Source organism: Lathamus discolor, chromosome 3 (assembly GCF_037157495.1).
Source record: "Lathamus discolor isolate bLatDis1 chromosome 3, bLatDis1.hap1, whole genome shotgun sequence".
NCBI lineage: Eukaryota > Metazoa > Chordata > Aves > Psittaciformes > Psittacidae > Lathamus > Lathamus discolor.
This window is the reverse complement of record NC_088886.1, coordinates 131,351,365-131,376,744: the sequence shown is the minus strand read 5'-3', so window position 1 is coordinate 131,376,744 and position 25,380 is coordinate 131,351,365. Positions and strand designations below refer to the sequence as shown.

The following is a 25,380-nucleotide window of genomic DNA, read 5'->3' as shown; positions in this document are numbered from 1 at the left end:
TTTTGACCGTTCTCCTTGAGCAAATGCAGCGGTAGAACCGGGGCGAGCTGCTGCCCCACCACCCGTTAGCCCTCGCTAGACTACACGTCCCAGGAGCCACCGCGGTCTTCCGTCACGTGGCCGCAGTTGTTAGCGGCTGGGGAGTTGCATCCGGGTCTTTCTCCGCGCACGCTCTGCCTCCCCGCGTCCTAACGACCACAACAAGCGACCGCCGCGGGCCCGGCCCGGCGCGGCGGACACCCGCCCCCGGCGGCTCCCGGAGCACCGCCCCTCCAGGGAGCTGATTGGGAGAGCCGCATGAGAGCGGACGTCACGTTGGCCCGTAGGAGGGTGCCCGTGGGGGATGTCATGAAGGAGAGGTAGGCGCGGGGGCTGCCGGGGAGCGAGCGGCGGCGGCGGCGCGGGCGTTGGGGGCGGCTCGCGGTGGCCCCTTACCCCATAGCTCCTCCTGCCCCCCGAGCCCCTCCGGCTGCAGAGTCCCACCGGGGCTGCAGAGCTCCCGTGAGGCGCGGCGGGCGGCGCTGCAAGGGGGGAGAGACGCTGTGTCTCCCCCCGAGCGGGCCCAGCGGCGGCAGGTGAGATGAGACCCCTCCCTCTCTCCTCCCATCGCGGACCGGCTCTGCAGCCCCCGGGAGTGCTGCTGCCTCGGCGTCCCTGCGACCCGAGGAGAGGAGCAGTGCGCTAACCCCTCCCGCGTCCCCGCCAGTGGTAAGCGCGTCCCTGGAGGGGAGGTGGGTGGATTCCTTCGGGGTGGGCTGGGGCACGGCTGGCCCTTGCGGTGGGGCGAGCGTACTACCCGGGGTGTGAGGTCGCCCCGAGGCTCGGCGGCGGCGGCTGCGGGGGGTGGGAGAGAGGGTGGGCAGCTGCGCTCGCTCCTTTGTTTGAGGGCGCTCGGCTCTGCTGGCCTGAGTCCGGCCTGCCTCCCGGTGCAGGGCTGGACTGGGCCGGGGGCAGCATGGAGCAGCCGAGGGGGAAAAGCTGCTGTCTGTTCTGTTGCCCTCCCCGAGCCCGGACGAGTCCCCGTATTTATGCCTTCCTGGAGTTTTTTGCCCAGGTCTGATCCTTCTGCGGGCTCATCTTTTGTTGGCTTTGGGCGTTAGTGTAGGTCGTTTGTGAAAACAAAGTAAAAATAAGAAAGGTAGGAGGTAGGACCTAGAATGCTGACTGAAACTAGAGCCCTAAGCTTACAATCTACTGATACCATTTGTGGTAATCTGTTCTACAACCTACATAGTAATTTACTGCTTCTTAATAGCTGTTCCATTGTTCATCAAGAATAAATTGAAATTCTCTTCAACAGCCACATGCAGATGTTGTTAGCGCTATGCTTGTTTGCTTTATAGGTGAAAAATCCTAGAAATGAACAGCGATGCACCATACCTGTCCTCAAAGCTGACTTGGCTGGAAGTGGAATGTAGTTTTCTGACAGATCTCCATACAAGGAAGTTGTAAATCCTTTGTAATGGCCAACAAGAAAGAGCCTCCTTTTTTCAACGAAGACAATATGGGACCGTTTCACTACAAGCTTCCTTTTTATGAAACTATGGAGCTCTTCATTGAAACACTCACAGGAACGTGCTTTGAACTGCGAGTTTCGCCCTTTGAAACAGTTATTTCTGTGAAAGCTAAAATTCAAAGACTGGAAGGTACTGTTCTCTCATTTCGGTATAAACGTTATCACTTTAGAGAAAGTCTTGTTTTAAAAATTATAATTGCTATTCAAATCGGACTAATGACTTGTTCAGTATTATGTATATAAACCAGGCACTTGTTTTATGGCTTGGGTTAAATTGGAATTGAGGGGGTTTTCTGCTGTTTCCTTTTACTTGTCAGTTCACAGCTTGGACTTCGCTGGAATTGGTATTTTTGCCCTCCTTTTGTTGTTGTGTTTTGTTTTTTTGATAAGGTAAATCCTTAGAAGCCTATGTTGAATCATTAATTGTGATATTATATGGGATATAGCATTTTTGGTGTTGAAAGTATTCTCTGGTATAACTTGTTAACTAGCAAGGTTATAAACTTGAATGTTGCAGTATGTCTATACTGCAGCTGTCGAGGATACGTTAAACATAAGTGCTCTGGCTGTTGCTTCTTAGGTTAGCTAGTTTATGGTTAGCTTATGATACTGCAGTCACAAGAGCAGCTGTAGTGCAGGCAGATGCAAAGGTGGCTTGAAGTTAGAATTTTATTTAGGTGAATGATCTTTTTCTGGTAAAAGTCTGGCTGAACAATGATTTGTCTTAACGTGATGAACTTGGGACATCTTGCAAAGTGAAAACCTCCTTTAAGTTATGAGTCCAGTCCTGGTGCTAATGTGAGGAGAAAAGATGTAGCTTAGTCCTCTCTCACCTCTTTCCCTCTACAATGAGAATGATCCTGCATGAAAGAACGCTATTTAAAACACATATGTTTAAATACTTCAGCTACTTTGAAGTACTGTATCCTTTTCCTCACTTTGGAGGAGTTAAAGAACTATGTACCTACACAAGCTGAGGGTACCAGAGTTCTTAATTTTTAAGAAGAGGGATCCGCTCTTTCCCCAGTATACCTGAACACTTTTTTCATTCTTCTGTCTGTGTGGAACCCACCCTCTGGGAGATGTAATGCGATGCTTTAGACTTGAATCTAAGGTACTGTCCTCCTCTTATGGAAATCTGTGCTAATGGATGGAAAAAAAGTGTAGCTGACAAGTCTTAAAGCACAAAAGCATTCGATAATAGGGATGACTTTTTGCTAGTAAGGTCACGTAGTAAAAGCTCCACCATGCCGACAACTAGAGTTTACATCATTGTAGCTCCATTAGCGCAGCTATGTAGATATGCTTTTGTTTCCTGTGGACAGGGCCATAATTAATCACAAGTCTGAGAACATGTTGAGATGCTTCTGGAGGCTAGAGGTGAAACAAGAAAAGGAAAGGTGTTTTCTTCATGACTGAATATAGGCGTAGGAGAGATGCAAGCAGATACATGATAGAATGCTAACTAAGAGTGAATTAAAAGGGAGCTTAGGCAATAGAGTATAGGAGAAGGAAGGCTATCTGGACAGTATAGATGAAGTGAGTGTTAAAGGATGCATGAAAAGACAGTAGGAGATGGAAGGAAGAAGAATTTTAATATCTTATACTCTGAAATAGGAGATTGTCAATAGACATCCTAAATTATACCTATAGTTTATTATTGTAGGCTGGGTGTGCCTAGTTTACAAAAGTATCATAATTCCTTTCTAGTTTCTTATAAGAAGGACAGCTCAGTAATGAAATTATAATATTACTTATTGAGAATTTTGTTCGCTGTTGTAGTTGATAGGATGATAAGGTAGTAGCTTAGGTGCCTGCTGTATGGACTTTATTAGTAAGTAAATTTCATTAAAACATGAAAGATAAGACTTCACTGGTGTTTGCCATTGAACTGTTAGAAGTCAGTTGAAATTCCTTGGTACTCCAGAACAGAGTTTAAAATATCTGCAGTGTCCTGATTAATATGATTTATTTGAGGCAGAGTGAAGACACATTGATTGGCTGTGTGTGGAGGGGACAGATACACAGTGACAAATTAACTTTATAGAATCATAGAATCATAGAATAGTTAGGGTTGGAAAGGACCTCAAGATCATCTAGTTCCAACCCCCCTGCCATGGGCAGGGACACCTCACACTAAACCATCCCGCCCAAGGCTTCCTTCAGCCTGGCCTTGAACACTGCCAGGGATGGAGCACTCACAACCTCCCTGGGCAACTGATTCCAGTGCCTCACCACCCTAACAGGAAAGAATTTCCTCCTTATATCCAATCTAAACTTCCCCTGTTTAAGTTTTAACCCATTACCCCTTGTCCTGTCACTACAGTCCCTGACGAAGAGTCCCTCCCCAGCATCCCTGTAGGCCCCCTTCAGGTACTGGAAGGCTGCTATGAGGTCTCCACGCAGCCTTCTCTTCTCCAGGCTGAACAGCCCCAACTTCCTCAGCCTGTCTTCCTATGGGAGGTGCTCCAGTCCCCTGATCATCCTCGTGGCCCTCCTCTGGACTTGTTCCAGCAGTTCCATGTCCTTTTTATGTTGAGGACACCAGAACTGCACACAGTACTCCAGGTGAGGTCTCACTAGAGCAGAGGGGCAGGATCTCCTCTTTTGACCTGCTGGTCACGCTCCTTTTGATGCAGCCCGGGATACGGTTGGCTTTCTGGGCTGCGAGCGCACACTGCCGGCTCATGTTTATTTTCTCATCGACCAGCACCCCCAAGTATTGCATTTGGGGTTGATACTGCATGTAAAAAATAATGAACCACTTTTAATTGATGGAGTTCCTGTTACAGTGCACAAGTGCAAGCAATGAGCCACCCAGCTGGAGCAAAAATCCTGAAGTAATTTTACTGTTGTGATTTAGTATGGGAAGTAAGAAGCTTACGTGTGTTCCTCTTTCTGCTGCTGTTTTTAACTTTTTGTTATTGTATAGTGTCAACTTTCATGGGGTGTGAACAAAGAGGTGCATTTAAGCTGCTCCTCTGGCTGAAGAATGCTTCCTGCGCTGCTGGGAGACTCTATAGGGTACCTAGTATATGTATTGCCTCTGTGGATTCATTTGAGTGTAAGGATAATGGTATGTAAGCATATAGAAGGATATGTTTGGGGAAAATTAAGGCTTGGTATCTCCAAGAACAAAATCTAGAATTGTCTCAGAAGTTAATAAATTTTTTGAAATGTCACCAATGCATCTAGTTGTAAAAGTCAAATAATAAAACTAAATCAAGAAAACTGATCTTTGCCAACAACCTGAAAATCAATAGCTGTAGATTGCACTGTAATAAGAAAGGATAATATGGATGGCATGTTAGGAATTTTGTATACTTGTCATTCTTGGTGCCTGTTTAATGATCTGATATGGGAAGGGCTTGTTTAGACAGCTGTAGTAGACATTGGTGCCTTACTAAGAAAGAGCTCCATACCTCCAGCTTTCTGTTTCAAGTTGGTTTTAAGTCAGTAAAGAATATGGGTAAAAAATTATTAATGGTTTCGAAGGCATGTGAAATTTCAGTGCAACTCTTAACTCTACTTGTGAATTGAAGTTAAAGCAGATCTGACGTGTATTTGTATCCAATCCAGGCATTTATAGTCAAATATGTTCCAGGCAAAGTAAGCACTTGGTATCCAAAAATTTAGATTTGTTATAATGTTGACTTTGGAGCCACTTAGGGTGAATTGTTCCTTGTCTCAGATTCACTGAATGAGTTTTTTAAAATGGTACACTGAGAAGAAATAGCTCTGTCTCTGCTGGTGGCATAAAAGGTAGAATACACACAGCCAGCAGCACAGTATAGTGTGGGCAGCAATGTTACCTGCTTCATTGGTTTCATTGGATTATTTGTATTTGAAAGCAGTATCATGTGTTGGATGGACATGGATGAGCAGGACATGGATAAGGTGGTACCTGAGTTTCAAGGTGACATGAAAGACTGAGCTTTAACACATGAACAGTACTTAAAAATAGCAGGACTTCAATGAAAGAGGAAATAGCTTTTTGCCTTTTTTTTTTGCTGGACAATATCTTCTTGCTACCTCTATTGCACAAGTCTTTGTAGCTGCTGGGCAAAGTTTAGTATTCTTTATTTGGAAACACCAATTATTATATTGAATTTTATAGAAAGAATATACAGATAGTGTATTCCTGGAGTGACCAATTCTTTCATCTGTTACAGAACCATAGATAATACCTGTAAATGTGTGTGTTCAGTAAGATAGGATCGAGTCTCAAGGGAGGAGGCAGGGGTTGGGATCTGGTGATAGTGGTATTATTATTTTGTGGGAATTAATTTGCATTCTACAGCTAGAGGGTTAAGGCCTTCATTTACATAGCTAGTTTTAAAATAAGACGAAACAACTTGGTCATGATTTGTTCAGTGACTGCTTGCCACTGAATTTTGTGATCTGCATATATGGAAACATCTACCTTTTTAGATGAAAACTTAGATATTCTCTTGTTCTTGTATTATTGTAAAGGGGAAAAACAGAACTAGCTTATAAAGTACATCTTAATTTGAAATGCTTGTGTTCAGCAGGGGACAACAGATGCAACAGCATTTTTGTTGTGTGCGTGTGAACTCTTATTTTATCATGACTGTTGAAACTTTCGTCTTTTCCCTGTCATTGTTTTGCTGCCTATGTACAGGAGCTTCACCTGAAGCAAAGGAAGTGCATGAATATCATGCAGATTTCTTCTGGATGTTGTAATTTCTTTCTAAATTCTGTGAATTCAGAGTATGTATTATACTTATTACTACTAATGTTAGAGAAAATAGTTATGTTTCTGTCAGGACTGGAGTAAGTGGATTGCTTAAGGGTAACAAGTTTTTCAAAAAGCTTGCTTTTCTTCTGTCTACTACTTTTCCTCTGTGTCTCCTCTTTGCTTAGTTACTTGCCTGTTTACTGTGCTGATAAAGACCAGAAGAAGTTCATGAAGCTTCTTTAAGCTTATGCCTTGTCTGAGCTGGGAAAACATTCCTGCAAATGCAAGCTTGTGCCCAGATGAGATGGTTAGAGCAGCATCTGGAAGGTGTAAATACGGAAGTTGGGCCTGTGTTCAGTTAATGGTGACTAGCTGTAAGTCTCCTCTGTCAATGCCTAGAATAGGTCAGCACTGATCACCATGTACACTAATGTAGTTTACTATTGTGCAAATGAAAGATGTGAGATTTAAGAGTTGCGAAAACAGTCCTGCTGCTGTAAGTTGTGAACCTTTGCACCTCTTTCCTAGTTTAGCTAGTTTGTGGGGGGAAAATAAGACTTGTCAGACCAGCCTCTCTGCAAGCAAGAACAAATAAGGAACTTTCCAGCAATTTGGACATTGGATCAAAGATAAGTAGAATGTTTGAACTGTGGCCTCTAAATGTTTGTGGTGTTTTTAAACACAGTAACCTTCTATAAACAACATAAAGTCAAGTTTGTTCTGAAATCTACAGGTTTGGTCATTTGTTTCTGGGTACGACTCGACTACATCAGTTTGTCTGGTGAACCTGCTTAGCATGCCAGAAAGAAGAGTAAAGGAGTGAAGCTTAAGAATGTATCTGACAGGCTGATTCAGAGACAGGACAGAGTACTTTTTTCCTCCCCCCATTTTAGTAGGTCAGATTGTCAGTGCATCTGCAGCCACTTCAGGAGACAGACTTGCATGAAAAGTGGTTTAAGGTAGCTCAAAGAATGACCATCAAAGGTATTAGCAAAGAAGAGTTTTATAGTGAGTTAATAAAAGTACAACTTAACAGAATTTAATGGCAAGGTTCACACTTACTACATGGATGAAACATACAAAGGAAAATGTAGCTAAAGATGAATGGTACAGAGACTGAAGACGCAAAAGGGTAAGGGAGACCCTCCTGTTGAGTCACAAGCTTCAGAAAAGACCCCCTTGCTCCCAAAGGAGCCTAAGTGTGGATGAGTCTAGTTTTAGTCTCAGACTTGGTCAGTGGTATGTATCTAAAGGGTTACAAGTGTACTAGTTCACCACAGAGGGAATTTTTATGCAGCTTTCACCTACCAGCAGTTTGCAGTTTTAAGGTGGATCTTATAAAGTAAGTCAATAGTATTTACTACACCTGCTATAGCAATCTATAAAAAAAAAATCTATAAAGCATATATAATCTATATAAAACCTACACACACACATACATGAAGACATATAAAGGCATAGCTACTAAAAATTCCCCTCGAGTTGACTAAAATATTCCTAATGTCTCAGTATTTCTCAAGGGGTGGGGACACTTCAGCTCAGGTCCCGTATTTTGGTGATGGTCCTCCAATTATCACAGACTTTAGAGTCTGCAAACTCTGAGGGGCATCGAAGTCAGAGGGAGATGCTGTTTGCAGCCTGCTGTGGTCCAGGAGTGCTCAAAGGGTCTCGCTAGAGACCACTGTTTATAGGATTGCAAGATGATTTGCTTTAGTCATTAGTAAATTTCCATCCTGACCACAATCTGAGTTGGTAATTATTAGAAATTCCTCAAACCTCCAGTAACAATGGTATTGGTCTGTTCAGGCTACATCACAGGAAGGAGTGTTCCAAGGCTGTCAGGGGATGACTGACTTTATCTCCGCACTCCTTTCCTACCTTAGCCAGGGAACAGAAGTCCCTAATGTGATCAGTGCTTCCACCCTTAGCCATGCAAGAGTTCCTGGTATGGTCAAGGGGCACTTCACTGTCCAACTCATTACACAAAGGCCAAGGCCTGATGAGAATTCCTGAGGTACTGAAGCAGCCCTGGGCATGGGGGCAGACAGGAAAAGGGCAGGCAGATGCACTACCAGAAGCCTGCAGATTCTTCTGTAGTATCACCTGTCTAGGCTAAGTGCATTTGAGCACTGAGATGTAGCTTGTTACCCTACTTACCTCTCTTCTCGGAACCGATCTAGAGCAGGCTGGTGATAACAGTCATGTGTTGCTTAGGGAAAGTGGGTGAGATCTTGCAGTTCTTATTATTTTTGCCAGTTTTACATGCTGATCCCATGCACATACTTTTTCCTCAAGAAAGCCTTACTATAATCCAGAAAAGGGACAGCTGATTGTGTTTTCCTGCACCTGAACCTATAAAGCACATGGTATTTCCTCTGTGTATATAGAATTCTTAGAAAGCAGCATAAAAGGAAATTAGTAATAAAGACTTCACTGTTTTTCATTAAAGCAGAGTAGTCTTTTCATCTGTTCATTTAATCAAAAATTCATTGTCATTGTTAAATGAACAAAACCATGTTTCACCTGCAGTACAGCCAGTTGCAAGCCAGTCTTTTTAATAAATGCTCTCTTGGTTTATCAAAATAATTGGAAATTGCTCCTTGGAGGCTGCTGAAACCATAACACATGCAGACAGTAATGACTGTAATCAGAAGACTGCAAAACAATACAGAAAACAATTTCACTGTAGACTTGCTGGCTGTTGCCAGCTTGTTCTTGTTTTGCTTACGCCGCAGACTTGAATTATAACCAAAAACTAGTTACTAAATAGCTGGCAGTGTAGTAGCAGCACTTATGTTAGTCTACTATATGAACATATTCCTCTCATAAATGTCTTGTGGACTTCAGAGGATACAAGATTCACGTTAAATGCTGTCCAACTGAAGTAAAGTTGCATTGGTTGTTCATAAAAGAGAAGATGATGTGAGCTGTGGTGAGAAAAGGAAATTGTCATCTTCTCTAAAACTTAAATAACGACAATTCCTCTAAAGTGCACTCCTTCTGCAGAAGGATGTCCACATAGCATGTCTCCTTCTTGCCTGTTGAATCTGTTCAGACTTTCCCCTTTTCTTCCTTGCCAGTAATGGGTGTTTGTAGCTTTGTGCCTTTCCTCCAGCTAAGAAGAGGCTACTTAACTGGCCTTTTTCCACAGTTTGCTAAGCACTCTTGCAAGCTTTGGGGAGCTGAGGTATGTTTGGAAACCACCTGGAAGAGTCTGATCTTTTTATTCTTTTGCCAGATGTATTTTGGGAAGTCCTACTGTATAGCATTGCTACTTGTATACCCTTTTGAGTACCTGAACATGCAGTAAATAAAAGTACAAGATAAGGTTATTTTAATGTAACCTTTTGGAAAATATAGCTTTTGCTTCTTAGGCTGAGAGTAGTGCTTAGACCCTTTTGAAAATGTAGTTCTGGCCTCTCTAGGCTTTCATTTTAATTACAATTTGTCAGGAATTCACAATGAGATCTTAATTACCTGGACTTCACTGGACAAATTGAACGACAGTACTTCTTTTTAATGCTGAAGGGAAGAATAATTTTTTTTTTCTGTGTGTGATCTGAGATGTCTCTTCTTATTGTATTCTCACCCAAATTTGGAAAGTGATAGCATTCTAGTAAAAATGTGTGAACATCTCAGGTTGTAACAGCTTATGTGTGTGTATGATATATGTATCTAAATTAGTTGACTGTGAAGAAACCAAGTTAACTGTTGTGTAGAATATGGATTTTTAATAAGGAAATATTCATAATGCTTACTTGCCTTTAACAAAAAATAGTTAGCCAGATCTGTCCCAGAACTTGAGTTGAAAATTAATAATACTGTATATGAGTAATAGAATGTTCTGATGGCCTGAAAGAACACCCACAACAAAATAAAAGTGTTTGTAGTACAAAGTTTGACTACCTGCTATGGTACTATGTTGTACATGTGAACCTTCTGGTTCCAAACCAAGTAATGATAAAAAAACATTTAGAGTTGTCACCACTGTAATAGAGCTGCCTTAATGCAACCTTGTCTTGACTGTAATATAGAATATCAGGCTGTGGTTAAATTATTCAGCAGTTCTATAGTTAGAAGTTTTATCTCGTCGGTAGACATAAAGCTCTGAGGTACAGACAACAGGAAAAAAAACTCTCTCACCCAAAGACTATAAAAGAGGAAGTATTCGGTAAGCCTGAAGCAGTTGCATACTTTTACAGACCCCTTGTTGAGCCAAAAGATTGAACTCTGTGTGAACACAAGCCTGCTAATGATCTTAACTTTGACTTTCAAAGAACAACAGCTATTCTTAATAGCTGTTTGGGAGGATGGATATCATGACTAAAGGCTGCTCAAGCACCTGTCCTTGTCCTGCTTCCTCTTGTCTTTCCCCTGTAATTCACTTTCTCACCTCTCTTTCATTACCTCATGTTCTTCATTCTTCAAAAAGTAGAACTCCCATTAAGCTTGAATTTTAACAATCTTTTGTTTGTTTTGTTTAGGTATTCCTGTCTCTCAGCAGCACTTAATTTGGAATAATACAGAACTGAGGGATGACTATTGTTTGAATGATTATAAGTAAGTATAGAATAAATGGCAATTAATGTTTCTAAACAATTATTAGCACAAGTAATCACGATGCTACAAAAATTTATTCATTATTTTCAGCATTTCGGAAGGCTGCACTCTGAAATTAGTTCTGGCTATGCGAGGTGGACCTATTAACACTAGAAGAGGTAAGTGCTAACTGGGTTCAAAATAGTTTCCTGCAACATCTTATAACCAGAAACAGCTTTTCTTAGATAAGCATTCTAGATGAGCAGATTTCAGTTCCAAATCAGTTGGAAAGTACTTAACAAAAATGGAGGAAGTTTGGTGGGGTTTTTTTTTTTCATCTTCTCTTTGTACCAAGCGCACCATCCTTTTCATTTTGTTTGCCCTTAGTTTAACAAGTATGTTTATATGTATAGAATCATTAAGTTTTAAAATCAGCAATTCTTTACCTGCAGAAAAAATATACTGTAATATAATTATGCATATAGTTTTAAAAATCTGATTATTAAGAATCGGGCATTGGTTTAGTCCAGTGATAAACCTGTGTATTTTCTATACAGGAATGACAATGGAGAAATCCCCTTGATAATTTTCACATGGGAAAGAAAAACCTCAGCGTATCTTCTAGATTGGGAATTCCCATTGTAAACTGACCTGAGCTCTCAAAGGTGATCAAAACAATAATAATAATAATCTAGTTTTACTCTGGGTTGTTTTTTTTTTCCTTCTCTTCATAGTTCCTGTGGAAGACCCTATCAGGGAAATGGCTGAATACATGGATCCCACTAGAGATGAGATTTGGGAGAAAGGGCCATCCAACAAACAAGTTACCTTCTTAGTATATCGAGAAGGAGATCAGTTGAATTTCTTCCGTGTGGTAGACCGGGGAGATGGCACTTTAACGCCATTATCTGAGTCTTTGGGGTAAAGTTGTTTTTAATCTCTATATTATTTTTCAAAAGTGAGGTGCTGTATAATTTTTAGCTTTATTTGTTGACTTTATCAAAAAAGGATCTGAAATACTGCAAGAAATGTGCCCTAAAATGCTGTAACTGGTAAGCCTAGCAACACAGTAGTACCTTGTGGTCAGCGGCCATGCTGACAGTGATCTATCAGAGTGTGTGTCAATAGAGTGAGATAAAGCTGACCTTGTGCTTATAGCAATTCTCTGCATTCCAGCACTTTCTTAAAGGGAACATTTCACAGGAGAGTCAATTTAGCAATAAATGTATTTCTCTTGCATCTTAAGGCATTTGTTTAGTTTATAAACATTCTTCTGTTCACAGCATTAACTTTTTCATATGGATGTGACTTCACCAAATGATTAGTCAGGAAGATAGTAGATTGGCAGTGAAAAATCCTGAGAGGGTTTGTCTGAAGTTTTGGAGAAACTGGGGGTGTGTTGGTGGGTTTTTTGTTTTGCTGGTGTTTACTTTGTTAATGTTCTGAAATAATATTATTGTATAAAAAATAAGAAGAGGAGGAAATACACAAATATTTTAGATTTGTGATCATCTTTCAAGCCTTGCACTCATTTTCAGTAAATAGCCACTTACTATGTTGCGTGTATATTCAAAATAGATAAAAGCCACCATCAGCAGCAAGAACTGAGAACCTTGCTGCTTCATTGGGCTAAATAAACTTCTGAAAAGAGGAGCAGACAGGTGTAAATCCTGTACTCACTGATACTCTGCCTACTACCAAATTGTTCCCTTTTACCTTTAACTGCAAATGATCATCCAAAGAGCTAGAACTGTGGATGCTGTACTGGGAATTGATGCAAAGAATTCTCAGAAGGAGTTTGAACTTTGATTTTTTATTTTTTTTTTTTATTTCCAGTATAATGGACACTCTGATATCTGCCTACGTGTTCAAATTCTTGTGTGTGAGAGGTGGTTTTGTTTTTCCTCTGTCCCCAGCCCCCATTTAAAACTAGCATGGACAATTGTTTGAAACTCTTAGTCATTTTCAACTAGATAATCCTAGTGTATAAATTAAATAGTAATTTACTATTTACTTGAGATTGGCTAAAGGTAGCAAACCAGAGGAATAAACCACAGTCTTTTGGCTCTTATAAGGCATCTTGGTAAGCTTTTCAAAGCACAAGAGCATGTATAAAAGTCAGATACATTATACTTAAGAAATGTGCTGTCACTGGTTAAATTATCCAGTTAGGTTAGAAGCCAACTGGGTTGAAAACATTCAGCTTCAGTTGTTCAGTGCTTTCTATGGGTGTTCATTTATTAGCTTTTCTACTAAGGCAGACACTGATTGGGTGGGGGAGAAATTCTGGGTTTTTTTTAATTCTTAGGCTGGGCAGACTTTGTGGGAAATGGAAACAGTAGCAAAGAGAGGAGAGAATGGAAGCAAATCAGACCTTTTCACTTTCACTTTATAGAGGAAGGCTGTGAATCACTCTGAATAGTAGCACTTTACACACTGACAGTAAAATATGTTTATATATGTGCATAAACTGGTGACTGAGAGTTTTGGGGCACTTATTTATCAGCTTTTCTCATATTGCTTATGTGTGGAGCAGAACTTAATGGCTGCAATTTAGAAATGAGACACTGGTTTGGGTTTTGTTTTACAGTTCTCCAGATCATTTCATTTCATCTGTGGTTAAGTTAAGGGTTCAAAATTGACAAGGTGCAAATACAATTATTATTGTCTCTGGATTAAAAGAAAACTGTTGAAGTTGTGGTAGGGGACTAGCAACCACTGATGTCAAAAGGTTTCAGCAAACTACTGATTATTTTTGAGGCATACATTTACAAGCAAGATCTCGGGAATGTTGACAGCTATGGATAAAGTAGATTTGAAGTATACTCATTGGAAAATGGGCTAAAAGTATGATCAAGAGCAAAGCTTCATGTCCATCTTCTGTAATTTTAGAATCAAAGCAAAAAAGTCCTTCCGTTGCTCTTTGGGGCTTTTTTTTATTGTATGCGTTTTTTGGGGGGTTGCTATTTAGCCAGGAAATGCAAGAAAAAGGATAACAATTCTTTTTGCATTAAAACCAACCAACCAAAAAAAACACTCCAAAAAAACAACCAATGAAGCAAAAAAACAGCTAAACATGTGTGGTGCATCACTTTTCTCTCTATCCTGACCTTGAATGAAAAGAGGTTCCAAGAGTTATTTTCAGTTGGTGACTTAAGTCTTTGCAGAATTAAAATTCTGACATGATTCTTTAGTGTTGAGTCTTTTACCAAGCTTCCTGCCCCTATATGGAGCTATTTTTTTATAAGAAGTGACTGGACTATTTTGCTGACTCCTGCTTTGAATTTGCTGCCATCTTGCTCTTAAGTATCTGTCTCCTGAACTTGTGCTGCCTTTAGAATTTTGCTATGTGAATCAGGTAAGATGCCAGCTCTAATTAGTGGAGGGGAAAAAAAAGTTGGGTAGGTTTTTTTTTGGTAGTGTTTTGGTTTTTTCTGGGGGGGTGGTGGTGGTGTTTGTGGGGGTTTTTTTGTTTGTTTGTTTTTTTTTTCCCTCCAAGTATGAAACTTTGGAAACCTAAACTGATCCTTTTTTTTTTTTTTTTTTTCATTGTATTTTCATTTTGAAAAGCAGAAGTAGAATATCATATCCACATGGGTGACCCCTCCATTTCCACTTATGGTGAGAACACCCCTCAGGATGGATAGAAATTTGGACTTTGCTTCCATGCCAGTGCCTGGTTAATTGGAAAACTAATCAGCTTGTTGTCTGAGTCACACAGTTAACAGCTTTGGCCATACCTTCAGGAGACATTTGTGGAACTGGATATCCCTTCTGTGGGGAAAAAATATAGTGAGTGTGAACCAACTGTATATGGTATAACAACTTCCTGGAAGCGTGGCCGTGTTCTGATTTCAGCATCATCACTTTGTGTGAGCATCTTATAAGGAATGCTTATGTGCTAAACTAAATAGATTTGAAATGTCTTTGCAAACAGCTTTACATAATGCTTTGTCAACAGATCAACTGCAGATATGACTCTAGTTGTGAGAATACTACTTCATTGAAAAAATAATTATGTGATTAGAGGATGAACACAAACTTTCTTTTATTTTCAGCGGTGGTTCAGTTTATAACTTATATGCAGATGATGAAGACGAGACAGAGGCATCACCTTCTGGCCAACAGATTATTGAGAATTCTATTACTATGAATAAAATGAAACTGCTGAAGGCAAAGATGGAGAACATGAATCTGAGTAAAAAGGTGAAGTTGTGATTTAAATTTTCTCACTGTAAAATGGCTTGCACTTTCCTGGTGCTGGCTTTTCTAAAAAGAAGATCAGATATTTTGCTGTCTTGGGAAGTGAAAGATCAAGGGTAGATGATTCTTTACGTGTTAAGTAAATGCTGTTGTATAAATGTTCTGCTGATCTACCTGTCCTCATTGAAACAATTCATGACAATTCACTACTGGCCCTGATTTATATGGGTTGGGTGGGTTTTTCTGTGGGTATATGGGATTTTTGGGGTGGTGTTTTTTTGTGTGTGTGGTTTTGTGTTGGGGGTTTTTTGGTTGTTGGTTTTTTTTTTTTTTTTTTGGTTGGTTGGCTGTTGTGGTTTGGTGGTTTTGTTGTGGGTTTTTTTTTTTTCTTATTTGCTTTTTTTCTTCCAATACTTTAATGTTGTTTTGCAGTAGTTCTCTGGTAAAAATCAGCGTTTCTCTTAAATGAAGTTTCATTAAAAATACTGTCACTGAAAAGCCTATGAAGTTAAACAGGAGAATGAGATTACCTAGAAGATAAAGCATTACATTGGTGTTCATGTCTGTCTAGGTTAACTAGATCTAAAGTGAAGAGGATTTCTTTCATTGTTCATTTCGTTTGAGACCCTAAGCTCTGCTGGATAACTTTGGTGGTGTTATGGCTTCCCTTGCTATTCTGTTGACATGTGGTCACCTATATCCGATTTTTTTAATCAGAAAAAGACTTTTCTGATTGTAATATTTGGTTTTTGTTACTCAGATGTTGGGGTGTAGTTTTGATAACTAGCAACAGATTAACAGAGTACAAACAATGATTTAGTCTTTTCTGGCCTTACAGTATCTGAATTCCTGGCAATATGATCTCTAAATGCAACCATAATTCAAATACTAATTGTTGTATGTGGTTTTTGTTTTATTTATTTAATAGCCTAAGAAAACTGTCAAGGTGAAATCTCGTCCTCCGATGGCTCCTCGACCATCTAGTGGCTCAGTGGCTGCTGCTCGTCACCGTTTTTTAAGAGTGCTCCCACATATTGGACAGTCCTGCCTACCTCCTCCTGGGAATTCATATCACTCAGAGTCTTCCCAAAATGCACTTTCAGCATTGGCTACTTTGGCCACTGCTGGTAGAATGATGCCATCCACAGCTAATGACTTTCTTAAGGAAGATGACACGTGGCAGAGCAACTCCTGGTCACAGTCAATTAGTAGCATCAGGTTACCACCAAAAATATCTCGTGTTGAACTAGAAAACGCAAAGCTACCTACTAATAGTATTTTGACTCCTGTTTCACCTCCACCTGAAAATTCAGAAAAAGCATCTGAAAATGTGACCTCAGCAAGTGAGGAGGATGCTGTTTTGTTTCCGAATCTCACAAATGTAGAACTATATGGAACAGAGGAAAAACTTCTACCTGAAACAGATGCTTTTGCTTTGTTAACAGAAGAAAGCACCACTGAACAATGTAGTGAGGTATATGACATAGGAAAGGTGAACCAAGAACCTGAACTGCCTGATGGAGATGAAGAATCTAAGGTTGTAGAGCAGCATAGAAAACCTGTTAGCAAAGTGCTGAGCGCTACAGCAATGGGGTCTGGTCTTCTCCGTACTCGTGAATTAAGTCCTCAAAAAAATCTGCTCTTGTCACCTCTTCGGTATTCAGCACAAATGGCACGTCACAGTTCTCTGAAACCGCAAGCACAACCCAAATGCTTTGAGGCTGGTAACTTGAGATCTACAGCCCCCCCAAACATGCTTCGATCGTTGGAAGTCCGCAGTTTAGCAGACTCCTCTTTTTCTAGGACTGCTAGATTTTGTAGCATGAAAGTAGAGTCACTTGGCGAAAGACCTGATGTAATTTCTAAAGCAGAGGCTAGGGACCTCACAGATGTGGCTAACAAGGCATCCAGAGAACCTGTGAGTTCTGTAAGTAACCTAGGATTTCTGGCTTCGCTGGCCCGAAGCACAAACAGGGAAAGTATACAGAGTTCCTGTGGGACAGGCAGGTTTTGGACTTCTGGTATTGCATTACCTGCAAACCTGCAGCATTGTCAGGAAGAAGGCTTTAGGAAAACTACTCCTCCAAATGAAGCTGCTGAATATATTCTAGTGAGTACTTAAGCGTCCAAAGAGTTTGAAGTTTTCCTGTCTTTTCTGGTACTGGCATTATGAAAACTTCAGTGCGTATCTCTGTGTCTTTTCAGGGAAGGCAGATGGGAAGGGGGAGGTGTACTTAAATCTCTGATAGATCTTAAACTGTTTTCTGAATTCCTGCTGGTATTTTAACTGCCTGTTTATCTGAACAGGTCCTAGAAGTAATTTTTCATAAATACTGAAGTGGTTGTTCAGTTCACAACTAAAATCATTAGTTACCATAATGATAGAATTATGAGTGTCTGTGTTTGAAGTGTCATCTGACATCTCCTGCTGCTCGCTAATTGTCATTTATGCCAAAGTTCGCACTGTGACTGGCACTATACATGCCTGCCTTCAGATCTCTAATGTACTTTCTTGTTTTGGTGTGTTGTGAAGTATGGTAAGACTATTAATAGACATTTTAAGTAAGGCTTTATACTGCAGAATTCTAATTTTGTGTACAGAAGTCATTTTGGACTCTTTATAGGTATGTTGATTGATGAAACATTGATTTCAGATAAGCTGATACCAGACTACCTAACTTCCCATTTAATTTCCATCTGCTAGTAATTCCCTTGTGGAAATCTTTTTCTTTTTAGTCCGCGCATGGGCTTGGAATGAATGGAAGTATTGCAGCTGTAGGGAGAAGAGTAGGTAAGTAGTGTGATTTCAATAATAATTGAAGATGACTCTTTAATCTTTTCTGATATATCACATATACAGAGGACAAGAATAGTTTATCTTTGTAAGGCATATGTCTTTCCAAGTCTTCGCTGTATTGTACTTCTGTATTATGGTATAACTTCAAGTATTCTAAGTGACTCTTTTAATGTACAGATGTCATCCAGATCTTAGGTAGACATAACCGTGACTCTTAGCTAGCTTTTTTTTAATACTTAGTGAATCCTGCATGTCATCTGTAGACATAACTATGATTTCTGCTCTGAAGTTTCCAAAAGGTCAGTGCTGTGAATACTTCTGAGTGTACTAAAGGCAGAGGCAAATTTATCAGTGGTGGTGTCTTAAGGGTTACAGCCTGAGCCGAGAAGGATTTGGCAAAAGGAATGTGGGGAGGAAGCAAGAAGAGCATGGATGCTGAAGATTACTGTGCAGATTTTTCTGTATTTTTCTGTGATGGGTATCATTCTTTCTACCCTAGTCTTGGTAACTGTGGATTGCTTAATGCCTGATGTGTGCTGAAAATGGATATGTTGTGGCTAAATATTAATTTCAAGATCTTCTGATAGATCTTCAAATAGGAGCTGCAACAGACAAAATGATCTAATTGTAATGATGTGGGAGCAAAAGATGCTAAAATTGTGAATTGTGCCTTCATTTCACGACTACGGGTGCAGCTTTGAATTGGCAGTCAATTAACAGGTCTGTCCTTACCTACTGCATGGTAACAGAGATGGTGCTCTTGTGAGACCTCACTTGGAGTACTGTATACAGTTCTGGTGTCCTTAACATAAAAAGGACATGGAACTGTTGGAACAAGTCCAGAGGAGGGCCATGAGAACGATCAGGGGACTGGAGCATGAAGATAGGCTGAGAAAGTTGGGGCTGTTCAGCCTGGAGAAGAGAAGGCTGCGTGGAGACCTCATAGCAGCCTTCCAGTATCTGAAGGGGGCTTATAAGGATTCTGGGGAGGGACTCTTCATTAAGGACTGTAGTGATAGGACAAGGGGTAATGGGTTAAAAAATGAACAGGGGAAGTTTAGATTGGATATAAGGAAGAAGTTCTTTACTGTGAGGGTGGTGAGGCACTGGAATGGGTTGCCCAGGGAAGTTTTGAATGCTCCATCCCTGGCAGTGTTCAAGGCCAGGTTGGTCAGAACCTTGGATGACATGGTTTAGTGTGAGGTGTCCCTGCCCATGACAGGGGGGGTTGGAACTAGATGATCTTAAGGTCCTTTCCAACCCTAACTATTCCATGATTCTAATAGCCATGTCTGCATGATGGGGAAGCCTACTATTAGCTGTATCATCTTGGATAGGACTCTGAAGATACTCTTCTGATGTATCTTACATCAGACAAAAGTGTATTTTACAAAAGGTTCCAGACGTGAGAAAGCCAAAGTTGGTGTCATCATATCATATAGGCTCTTGCGAGAGAAGTGGCCAAATAATGTGTGGCCAACTTCTCTACTTGCGAGAGAAGTGGCCAAGTAATGATACGTTGTATAACTGGCCAAAGGACAGATAGTTTACATGTAATTGCTGTAGGGATCATAAATGTGAGGAAGGGTATATTCCTTTTTCTGTTCAAGTATGGTCCATGGCAGGGGGCTGTCTTCAAGATCTGTCTGTCTCACAAACTGGACTAACTGATGCTTCTGAAATAGTATACTTTTAAGATGGTGAAATTGATAGTATGGGCAAACATTGCCTGGAAGTTCCTATGCTAGATAGCTATGGGATAGTACTGGTTGATAATGACGACTGCAGTGTGTAGTGACTGCCTGGCAGTACTATTGAATGTAGCCTGCTGTGTCTCAGCTGAGAATTGACTGTTGAGATTGAACAGAAATTTGTTGGACAAAAAAAAATATGTCTGAACTCACAAAGGCCAGTTTTTGTGAGCATCCTGGTAATCTAGTGGTGGAATCACTGAAAGAATGTTTGAGAGGATGCATTGCTCATCTTCACTGTCCTAGCATATGGTAAATATGCATAAGCAATTTGTGGACAGAATTTAGTTCTACCAAGGGGAGGAAAATGCCTTTCCTTTACATGCTCTACACTTGCTAAAGCAACAGCTAAGAATTACAGGTCAAAAAGTCAAAGTAAATTGTTTAGTGCAGGAATCTTACAAACATCTGCAAAATGCTTTATGCAATCACATAATTAAATTGAGGCCTGTAGTCTAATAATTTGCTTTTCTTGCAATTACGGAGTATCAGGAAGATTTTCAAATGTTGCAATATTTATTTGGCAAGGTTGAAGTATTAGCTACTGAATATGCTAGGTGCTAGGTAGTTCAATGCTCAACTGTACAGTGCTTTCCGAGTCACATCATGTGTTTTCATTTAACGTTTGGGATGACCATTAGAAGATGTATTTCTTGATTTCTTCTGGAACTTATGTGAACTTTTAACAGGTGTTATGAGTAGTGTATTCAATTCCTGCATTGTGTTTACCTCATCCAAAGATGTTCAAAGGCTTGAGGTGTCTTTTCTGGTTTAGCTTCTGTGTTTTTTCCTCTCTGTTTAGGCTTTGTGGTTCCCACCTGAGGTTCTTAAGTAATGCAAAATTAATCTGGATTTCAAAAGATTTAAGTAGCTTGTGATAAGGAATAAGTAAAAATAAAATGTCTTTGCTGTGTTTCTACCTCTGAAAGCAGGTGAAGCAACCCATCTTCCACCTGTGAATGGCTCAATTCAAGCAAAAAAGAAAATTACAAAGCATTGCTTTCTTTGTGGCAAGAAAACTGGATTGGCAACCACCTATGAGTGCAGGTAGGCTGAGAGTATAATCAGCTCTTGTTTAAAATTGATAGCTGGATTAACCAAAAGGTTTCCTGCACCGCATGGTTTTCCTTAAGCATAGTCAACTTTCCAGAAAGCTGCAATTCTTGGTTCAGCAAAACTTTAGGAATTAAAACTCACTATGTTGTACCTGTTCTGCTGCTGAGGTATATGTTCCTCCAGGAAAATGAAGGAATGGAAATTATTAGGGTGCAAGGTACCAGGAAATAAAGACCATGATTACAAAAAAAGAACAATGACATTTTGTACTGGTGTGGAGAGAACTTGCTACAGATTTCTGTTCTGCAGTTTCTCAACCATATTATTATAATATTATAACTTGTTATAATTGTTAACAATTTGAGGAATATGGACTTTGTTACAATTTTGCAGAAAAACTCCCCCCGATTTGGCCCTATTACAACACATCTGCACAGTTTGTGAATTTATATGAATTTATATCAGACAGCTTTTTAATTTTGCGTGTGTTGTATTTCTAGTGAGACTTCAGTCACCTTTGAGCATCTAGTGCATCTCAAAAGCAGAGCGCCAGAGTGCTGGTCCCCCAAATCATGATTTGCAGGCAATACAAAGAGACCTGGCACTTGGGGATGATGGCTGGAAACTTAAACAACAGCAACAAAAAAAACAGCAAACCCTGAACACTTTCTCTTTGATCTTGGTTCTTAAAGTATTATTTTCCACAAGATATTCTTTTTTCAGTATAAATTCCAATAATCTAGTCAAGGTTGAGAACTGCTGCACTGTGGGGGTGGCATTTGAAACTGATCTTGGTTCATGCCAATCAAAAGCAAAATGAGCAAGACTTCTGCCAGTGGGGAATTGTGTTGGAGAGGTTCAGGGTGAGGAACTGCCTCCTTACTGACTCTTCAGTCTTTGATTTTGAAACAGGTTTGGACACTGCACATTTTCCTGCTGAGCACGTAGCTGCAAGCTCTTCTAGAAGTAACTAAGCAGCTTGCTTTAAGGTTAAAAATGAAGCCCAGAAAAGGGGGTAAATTGCACATCTCCAAGAATAGCATTTGCTCTAGTTTCAAAAGAAGCAACCATACGACCTCTTATTAGAATGGAACATGAACCAAATAGAGAATACAGTTTTATGAGAGAACTGGTGATTACAGGATCAAGAATCAAAGAAAAGGAAATTTAATACCAGGCACACAAAGCCTCAGTAACAGTTTTAGAGTTTATTATGAACCCAGATAGATAGATAAGAGATTATAGTTTAATACTGAGTACTGAAACAGAAAGTTGCATAAGTAATGAAGACAGGCTGAGAGACTTGGGGTTGTTGAGCCTGGAGAAGAGAAGGCTCTGGGGATACCTTATAGCAATCTTCCAGTACCTAGAGGAGGCCTACAAGAAAGCTAGTGAGGGGCTTTTCACAAGGGCATATAGTGACAGAACAAGGGGGATAGCTTTAAACTAAAAGGGAAGATTCAGACAAAATATTCCAAAGAAATTCTTTACTGGTGGGGTGGTGAGGCACTGGAACAGGTCACCTAGTGAAGTCGTGGACGCCCCATCCCTGGAATTGTTCAACACCAGGTTCGACAAGGCTTTGAGCAGCCTCGTCTAGTGGAAGGTGTCCCTGCATCTGGCAGTGGGGTTGGAACTAGATGATCTTGAGAGGTCCCTTCTATCCCAAATCTTGTATGATTCTAATGCCTAATCCATTTCAAGAGAACTCTGATTGTGAATGTGATGTAATTGCTTTCCTGTCAAGAAACAACTTTATCAAATAATTAGGCAATGAGACACTAATACTAGTCTCCACTTGAAGCACTTGTCAAGATCAGTTACAACATCCAGAGTATGCTCTTCTCTTGTTAGAAGTCTTAGCTGGTGAGCTGTCAAGTTTGAAGAAAAAATCATAATTCATTCAAATTGCAACTGATATTGGGAAGATGAACCTTTATCCAATCATATAGGAAGTCGTGTTCCCCATAGTTACTCTGTCTGATGTTTTTACAGTTGACTAAATATGTATTTATTAATCTCAAATAACTAATTTGAGTTTATGCCAGGCAGAAGTTGTGTTGAACTAAAGATCCTGTTTTGGTGTCTGAATGATGTGGTGTTTTTTAACTGAAATGCATTATGTGGATTTCACCTGATGCCATTATTTTAGTTCCATGGTTTTGTCCTCTGAATTCTGCCAACTGATGTGTGAGGTCTTTAGAAAAGAAATAAATCAAAGCCCGTCATTCTGAATTTGTAAGATTGTTCAATCCTTGATAGCTAATTCAAGGAGTACTGATCTCGCTTAACTTCCCAGCTGAAGAGACTGTTGGGTCAAAGTTGCAAAGGTGACAAAAATGTCATTTTGATTACCCCACCAGCTAATGTTATCAGTCAAGGACGATTAGAATCCAAGCAGCTTTGTCAAACAAACAAGACATGATTAAGCCAAAGGGCTTCTAGCATATCAGGGAGTTAAAAGCTTCTGAAAGCTTCTGACTTCTAATATTCTTGATTCTTCAGATGTGGAAACAACTTCTGTGCAACACACCGCTATGCAGAGACTCACACCTGCACCTATGACTATAAGAGTGCAGGGCGAAGGTATTTGCAGGAGACCAATCCCGTCGTTAGTGCACCAAAGCTCCCCAAAATATAACATGGTTGTGCTGCATGTGGCCATTCTGCCATTGAAGAATTGTATTACATTGAGAGAAGCACTTGCTTAAACTGCATAATTTTGCCATGCTCCATATTTAAAGATTTGCCAAGTAACAAAAGCACATGAGGATGCATCCTATCGAAGAATAATGTGAACACTACTGCAGTTAAAACTTTTCTTCCTTATTGAATGAAAAGTTAAAGATTAGTTTTTAAAAACTTACACTATGTTACTGCACGTCTTGTGTTGTGTTTTATATTTGGGAAAGCTATTTCACTAGACAAGTCTTTAAAAGATGCACTTTACTAACTTTATTTACTGTATAACCAGACTTGAGGGGGTGTTGTAATGAGGGTGTCATGTAATGTCTTCTGTACTCTTGCGTTTTTTGTCCATTGCGTGGTATTTTCTAAGTTATTTCACTAGAAAGATCCTCCCTCCCTCCCCTTTCTTGAAATGGCCTATTTTGAGATTTTTAAGGGGGTAGCGTGTTCCACCCCTCTGTTTCATTCAGACTGGTATTCATACACTGTGTATCCATTCTGAAAATTACATATCATGTTAATCACGTTTCTTGAAATAATACTGTTTATATGACAAGTTTGTTTTTAAATAGAAAATTCCCCCTTTGTTGCCATTAAATATAAGGAACAATTTATTTTAACTTCTTTTGTAATCCTAGATTTTTTTAAAGACTTCACAACTTGGTTTGTTAAGATGTTGAATGCTGTTACTGGAAGAAATTCTAATAAATATTAAATTTTATTCTGGTTTTTGCTCTTACAAATACACAGGATAACTTTTCCTATCTTACAGCATGCTCCTAAATTAAAAGTTGGGCTTTGTTCTGGGTGCAGGGCTGATTTTATGGCTTTCTTTTTTAGACGCACTGGTTCATACCTGTTCTTACTGAAGTCAATGGAAAAATTCCCACTGACTTCATTAAGAATAACGTGACCAGCAGTGTGTGCTTTAGACCTGAAGTCTTACAGATGTACTAGCATGGTCAAAAATGGATGTTCAACGAATGGCATATATTAACCTACAGCCTTTCTCCTGTAGAGGCAGTTCACTAATTTTGTGAGACCCCACTAATGAGTATACAGCTACTGCAGAAAGTGATGTTGGAGGAATATACCTACTGTAAGCCTTTCCTCTTTCATTCCCTTAATGCGTCTGAAATATTTTTGTAATCTTATGTTTCTTGAGATGTTCTAGTATAAACAGATGAATAAAAAACCCACAACAAACCACCAAAACAAAAGAAATCCCTCCTTACTGCATCTAGGCAGTTGAATGTCATGGTCCTTTTTATGCCAGAGTCCTCAGCTACTTAATTGGTTGTGGTATTAAAATGATCTGTGCTACATTCCAGTTGAACAGTAGCAACTGAAGAGCATGGCAATCAAAAGTTGAGCCAAAAAAAAAAAAATCAAGAGGATTACTAGAACGGAGAGAACTAACTTGAAGAATTCTCATCCTTGGAGGAAGTGCATTTCATGCAGTCCATGTGCAGTTTAAACCTTCTGGAGTTTTCAGAGCGTGATGATCTCAGGGAAAAAATTTCAAAATCATTCTTTTGGGCAGTGATAAGGAAAAAAGATACACTGTGTGTGTGTGACCTCTAGGTTTATTCTTGCTGGACAGAGTTGCACCTAGTATGAAAAACATGTTGTAATGAGCTAGGTACTGTGAAAGTGCCTGTAGTTTTTATTTCATCTCTAGCAAGGGACAATATTTGATGCTGAAGGAGTAAGGAACAGGGCAAATGTACTGATGTTTTCCCAACAATTCCTTATTTGTGGCTCAGCAGCTCTCTAAAAACAGAGGTATTGGTCTTTTCGTAGTTGCAGTATCTGGTTGGTAAGAATTACAATTAAAATCATATTGGCTGTCTTCACTTTGACTTTGTGTAATTGTCAGGTGTCGTGGTTTAAGCCCAGCTGGCACCTCAGCCACGCAGCCGCTCGCTCACTCCTCCCTCCCTTCTCCTCCCCCTGCTCCTGGAGGGTTGTGGAGGATAGTCAGAAGAATGTAACTCCCACGGGTTGAGATAAGAGCAGTCCAGTAACTAAGGTATAACACAAAACCACTACTGCTGCCACCAATAATAATAATAACAAGGGAAGACAATACAACTGCTCACCACCACCAGCTGACCGATACCCAGCCCAA

The 25,380-nt window shown here is 40.1% G+C and overlaps 1 protein-coding gene across 4 annotated transcripts; it reads left to right on the top strand.

Moving 5' to 3' along the window:
* The first annotated feature begins 36 nt into the window (after positions 1-36).
* ZFAND4 (zinc finger AN1-type containing 4) lies at positions 37-25,109 on the top strand. Of its 4 annotated transcripts, none has more exons than XM_065671817.1 (10): positions 37-359; positions 1,344-1,646; positions 10,700-10,775; positions 10,866-10,933; positions 11,489-11,675; positions 14,813-14,960; positions 15,886-17,067; positions 17,694-17,748; positions 20,438-20,552; positions 23,067-25,109. In XM_065671817.1, the coding sequence occupies exons 2-10, from the start codon at positions 1,463-1,465 to the stop codon at positions 23,200-23,202; spliced, it is 2,151 nt and encodes a 716-aa protein (XP_065527889.1). In that variant the 5' UTR covers positions 37-359; positions 1,344-1,462; the 3' UTR covers positions 23,203-25,109. The 4 variants fall into 4 exon arrangements, with proteins under 4 accessions (XP_065527889.1, XP_065527886.1, XP_065527888.1 ...); XM_065671814.1 differs by having other exon boundaries at positions 39-359; positions 20,435-20,552; XM_065671816.1 differs by lacking the exon at positions 37-359 and adding an exon at positions 374-575 and having other exon boundaries at positions 20,435-20,552.
* The last annotated feature ends 271 nt before the right edge of the window (positions 25,110-25,380 follow it).